Below are 6,071 nucleotides of genomic sequence, written 5' to 3' on the forward strand. Positions count from 1 at the left end.
TAAATAAACATTTAGTGAGGTGGTTTTGTGTGTTTCTTGGTGAATCATTTGTGGTGGTGCTCTACAGCTTCGCTGGCCTTTACAGAGTGGAATGGCTCACAATTTTTGTGTTTACGTTTATTTGTTTGAAGCGCTTCTTGGTCCCTCAAGTTTCTGTTTTCAAGCTTGCCATCTAGGGACCCGAAGGCAATGGGCTGGATTAGCACAGCGCAATTCAACGAACCCTCGGGGGGCCTGGCGACCTTTTCTCGCGGAGAGTCGCAGTGCCTGTGTTAGCATTCTGCTCTCCGTGTTTGACAGGGGTGTCTGTCGGCTCGCGGGTCGGTGTGCTTTATGGCAGAGTAAAATTAACTAGGTGGGGGATTTTGTTTTCGCTCCCTTGCAAGCATTTCTCTCGCCTTTCCTTCCGCCGGAGGTGCCGGTGGTATCCAGGGACTTTCATTTTTGTTTGCGATTCGGCCAACTCGGGGCTCGATAAGTGTTCCTGATTTCACCTCGGGTCTCGAGGAGCAACGCGGATTAGTTTACACCTGCGAGCGTTTGGTTTGTTTTTCTTCGCAGACTCGAAGGATTGACGGGAGAGGCTAGTGGTGTTAAATTTCGAGAGATGTCACCTCGGCGTGCGAAGGCGACGCCGGGACGATGTTGTCACCAAACTCCCGTCTCTTCCTCTATTTTTCCTTCGTGGGAGGATTTGCTTGAAGAACAACCTACAGAAAAATTTACCGCAGGGTAAAAAAAAATCCTTTTGAAACTGTTCCCGTTTCCTCCTTCCCACTGGTATCTGGATGCAGGGGGACTCCTTCTGTTGCTGTATCTCAGGGCTGGATAAGCCGGGAGCTTATCTTGGCGCGTCCAGCCCCAAGATGCAGCAACAAAAGGATTCCCTCCGCCGTCAAGATAGCAGTGGGAGAGAAGGAAATGGGAAGGGTGGCGAGGAGAATTTTTCTGCCTCGCGGAAAAACGTTTTGTAGGTTGGACTTTAATTAAAGGAACTGTCAGGCGAAAACAGGAATTGCTAAGGTTGTAGCGCTGGTAACACCAAGAATGCCTACGTATACAACTCTATCACGTTAATTTCTTTTTAGGGTGACCTTATATTCGTAAAACCTATCTTAAGCGCGGGTAAGAAACTACTCACCTGATTTCGCAAGACTCGATGGCTGACGTCCAGAGCTACCGCGTGGCGTCGCATTACGCAAATGATTGTCGGATGGTAGGGATCATAGGCGTGACTGCCAATTTTCAGGCTTGTAGTATTTTGACATTCGTAACCGGGCTGCCGTTTACTACCAGCGACCGTAAAGCTCCTAAAAGGGTTACCGGGGAGCAGGAGACCGCTGTCGTGACTATTCGGCGTGATCTCCGTCGCAGACGATCTGAGGGTTTACGAATACTTATTTCCTAACAGCATCACATTTGGGCGGGAGATATATAGGGTGACCCAAGTCACCAGGCTCGATCTAAAATGGACCGTAAAAATCGACGCCTCCACGTAGCAATCTGAACTTTTCGTCAAAGGTGTATTTCACAGGTCGTTTTTTTTGTTTTTTTTTCTTGTAAAGTTACAAAGCGTAGCTCCCTTTCTCTAAAAAATACGGCAAAACATCTTGCCAATGTGAACGGCGGGCAACGACGCAGGCGACCAAGTCCAGTAGCGGGGTGTGTTTGGCGTTCGTATTGATAGATGGCGCTACCTCCTTATCGCGACTAGAGTTCCTGTGTAGCTACCTACGGTAGCAGAGTTGCGCATTCAGCCTCGGCGCGTGGCCGTAGCGCCGGCTTTCCCGCACGAGCTGGATGCTTTGCTCCTCACGTGACTAAATTTGGCGAATAGCGGCGCCGTGCGCGCCGCCGCGCATGGAAAGCAGAAGAGGAGGAAATGGAGGCGGAAAGCAGGGGAACATACGCCGGGGCAAGAGAAACGTCGGCGGAGCGACCGTAAAGGTGGCTTTCTTACACGGCGCCGGATGCTTTGCTCCTCACGTGATGGATCTCGGCGAATAGCGGCGTGGCGGCGCGGGGAAAACTAATGCGCAACTCTGGCTCCCGTAGGGAGCCTATACAGGAACTCTAATCGCGACGGCTCACGACCACCGTGGTTTATGAAAATGAACATAATCTTTTAGAAATGTACCTTTGGTTAGAAAAAAAAAAAAAAAAATGCGGACAATAAAAGCAAAATTTAAAGTAAAAAAATGCGTCTGCATAACGGTGCTTTTGCTGCCAACGGATTTCGTCTGCGTGTCGTTTGCTTTCTTTCGCTGGTCGGTTCGGACGTAAAGTTCCTGTATATAGCTTTCTACGGTAGCAGAGTTGCGCATTCAGCCTCGACGCGTGGCCGTAGCGCCGGCTTTCCCACAAGAGCTGGATGCTTTGCTCCTCACGTGACTAAATTTGGCGAATAGCGGCGCCGTGCGCGCCGCCGCGCATGGAAAGCAGAAGAGGAGGAAAAGGAGGCGGAAAGCAGGGAACATACGCCGGGGCAAGAGAAACGTCGGCGGAGCGACCGTAAAGGTGGCTTTCTTGCACGCCAACGGATGCTTTGCTCCTCACGTGATGGATCTCGGCGAATAGCGGCGTGGCGGCGCGGGGAAAACAAATGCGCAACTCTAGTTCGGACGCTGCTCCCGACACCATATATCAATACGAACGCCAAACACACCCCGCTACTGGACTTGGTCGCCTGCGTAGCCGCCCGCCGTAGACCCTGGCAAGTTTCTTAGGCCTATATTTATTTATTTTTTTTTTATTTTTTTTTTACAGAAAGAGCTACGCAATTTTTGCAAGAAAAAAACCTACCTGTGAAATACAGCTTTGACGAAAAGTTTAGATTGCTACGTGCAGGCGTCGATTTTTACGGTCCATTTTAGATCGAGCCTGGTGACCTAGCTGGGTCACCCTATAATGTTGATATGAGGAAGAGGTTGGGGTTGTTTTTGTGCAGTAGTGAGAGCAATATTTCTGTGTTTAATTTATTTTCTTTTCCCAGTAACGGGCGTGTACAGGGAAGCCACGGCTCGTTTTTTGTAGCAGTAGTATTTATTCGCGCTCGTGAGCGCAGGCGTCACAGAGAGGAGTGTAGCTGGTACACCAGGTGCCGGTAAGGCTATACTTGATGTGACAAAGAGCAAACTGCTGGCAAACCAAACACCCTTTCGGGCCAGCACTAAACCAAATATTGATTACGCTGCACCAGTACTGAAATGTTTTCTTAAGACTGAGCCCACAGAGGCAGGCTTTGAGTGGCGAGGTACGTATTTGACAGACCCATAAGCGGTGCATTCGGTCGCTACGTGATGGCGCACTAATGGAAACCGAAACTTGGTGGTTAACCGATACCGAGAGAGTTTTGCCGCGCGCCTCACCGTCAGGAACGCTTCGAGTTTTGAAAAGGTTCACAAAGCTATATTCTCTCGCTAGTCTCGATTGGAGATTGTAGCTCTTTTCTCGCCATATTTCATTGGTCCTTCGAAGTGACAACATATATTGCCTTCTCAACTTATCCCCCTATGATTTACTTCTGAAATGCCCGAAGATGGTGGACTCAAAATTAGAAAGTATGAAGACATAACTCCCCTAGAGTAAAAAGTAAAAAAAAAAAAAAAAGTTTTCTCCGATGGAGAAGACAAAGTTTAAAAGCACAGGCGAGCTAGTGAAGAACTTCCATCGTAGCCGAAAACACAAAAAAATGAAAAAAAAAATTGATTACGATTGAAGATAAATTGAACAGGAGAAAGAGGGGAGTCGCTGTTTATGTTTGGGGGGTGTCAGTCTTTTCGGGGAGGGGGGGGGGGGGGGGGGGGGTATAAATCCCTGCTTCCGAGCACGTAACTTGGTCTTCCGTCTCGTTCGCACGAGAGCCCGTGCGAATGAGACGCCAAATGAAGTCATGCGCCCGCGCAAGCCTTCACAACATTGGAGCACTCGAAAAGCCTTGACAACGCGTTCATTTATGGCACGATTCTCTGCAGTCACTACGTCAACGTTAATCGGTATGTATTCCACATGGACGCGATGCCGGCAGGTAAATTTGGAAAAAAAATATTACGCAATTTAAAGGAGCGTAATAGAAGTCGCTGAAAAAAAAAATAAAAACGAGCAGCGTTTATCCCCTCAACTCGCGGCCAAAACAAGGGGCCACGTGATCTGGGGATGAGTGTATGCTGCCAACGTTGATCAAAGTCACGCGCTGGGGCTGGCAAAGCATAGGACACGCGCTGAGTTCCAGACATTATTATGATTCAACTATTGTCGTCATTGCAGCGATTGGACACGGGCCACTACCCGAATGCTTCTTTGAGCTATCGATTATCACGAGCCCAAATCGAGTGCGCACGTAATGCTCGGGTGCAATCTATAAACCGTATTCAAATATCGTCACTGGGGGGTCGATCCCCAGTTACGTCATGAAGTTTTGCGAAGGAGGGATTGAATGAAAACGCTCGCTTTTGTCCTTAAAATTACACCGCAACCAAGGAATTTTATTTGAAAGCATGGAATCCTAACGAAAATACAGTGAGTGTGCAGGCGAACTGGTGGATGTTGCTCATGTCGAAAAGTCGGTATCCCTCTTCTTCTACTAAGTGTTCATCTTTTACCACAGTCTCGGGTAATCTTCAAGATGAAGGGAATCCTACATTTAAGTTACATGTGGGTAGATTTAAGCCCCGCAAGGGCAACTTTTTTTTTTGAAAGACATAAACCGGCTGTTCTTTTTATTTTTTTATATATGTTTAGTTTTTGTTTTTTGTGAAATGGCAAATATTAGGTTATAAAAACAGATCTGGGCAACGCTTTGCCCGTGGGATTTAAGCCCCCCCCCCCCCCCCCCCCTTCCCTCCCGGGCGGAGCCTCACCTGTAAATGCGCACCAAACCTTTCAGGTAGGGGCCATATATGGTCCCATCCTTTAATATGGTCATATCTGGAATTTTTAGATATAGCCAGAGAGGAAAGTCCCGTGGGAACCCTGCATCGTCCCACGATTTCCTGCGCTACTTTCCGCGCGTGCCTTCCCATCAGCGAGGAGTTGGCACGCACGCAGTGCGAAGCCGACGCGAGGACCACCCGGAGGACTCACGTGAAGAGCGCGTGTACCACGTCCCCGACGAGTCCGGGCGTCCTGGGCGCGGAGGCGACCTCGCAGAGCGACCTCTTGACGCAGGCCTCGCCGTCGACGCCGAGCCGGTCGAGGAACCAGGCGACGCCCCGGTACAGCATCCAGCGGTCCTGGCCTGGCTCCGCATTTCGCATCCGACTCATGAACATGCCCGGGTCCGGGATGGTCACCTCGAACGGGAAGGCCATGCCCACGTTGGAGCCCACGATCGGCGTCCCCGTCGGGATGATGGCCTTGATCGCCGGTATGAAGGTCACCGAGCCGAAGAAGGGCATCACGGCGTCCGCCACGCCCGCGGCCAACAGCAGCGCCAGCAACCAGGCGTCCATCTGCCGCACTGATCAAGACGTCGCCGGCCAGCCCGCTTATGAGAGCAGACGGTCGCTGAACGCTTGACCGACTGGGCCTCGCCGTGGACGTCGCGTGAGGCACACTGGCCCACTCGTGGTCACGGCGGTGTGTCGTCCTCTTGTTCCGTTCGGCAAATCGCGTGCGTCTCGGCGCTCTTCTACGGGTCCCGTCCCGGACACGGCTGGACCGCGACCGACGCTGCTAGAGTTGCTAGGGCCAATCCCGAAGCTCGCGGTGCACCAAGTGACTCGGTGCTTGCCGGTACATCGCGGCGGCCGCCCGCAAGGGTGTTGGATCGGACCGCTTTTGCGTTCCTTCCGCCGCGGTCCACTTAAAACTGGACGTGGTTTGACAGATTTTATTAGAATCTGGGACGTAGAGCGCACGCGGGGGATGGACGCCACGGAAGCACGAAAGGGACGCGCTACTTCTGGTCTTTTCTGCCTCGTGGTAGTTGCGCCGGTTTGCGCCGACGCCTCCCTACATGCGACGTATGCAGTAAAAGTAGACGTGTAAATCTTGGAGCCGCCCTCGAGGCTCGCATCCAGCCCTATCTCCGAGCACGCGAGAAAACGCGCCACGCTTTTCTTGAGAGCTGC

The 6,071-nt window shown here is 51.2% G+C and overlaps 1 protein-coding gene across 1 annotated transcript in view; it reads right to left on the minus strand.

Annotated features, from left to right (window-relative positions):
- Positions 1–5,450, minus strand: part of LOC121836097 — a 74,792-nt gene extending 69,342 nt beyond the window's left edge. The window contains exon 1 of the mRNA XM_042290815.1: positions 5,083–5,450. Within this exon, the coding sequence (XP_042146749.1) occupies positions 5,083–5,450 (368 nt within the window). The remainder of the gene's footprint in view (positions 1–5,082) is intronic.
- Positions 5,451–6,071: the final 621 nt, after the last annotated feature.

This window comes from Ixodes scapularis, unplaced genomic scaffold, assembly GCF_016920785.2.
Source record: "Ixodes scapularis isolate PalLabHiFi unplaced genomic scaffold, ASM1692078v2 PGA_scaffold0__279_contigs__length_252992795, whole genome shotgun sequence".
Lineage (NCBI taxonomy): Eukaryota > Metazoa > Arthropoda > Arachnida > Ixodida > Ixodidae > Ixodes > Ixodes scapularis.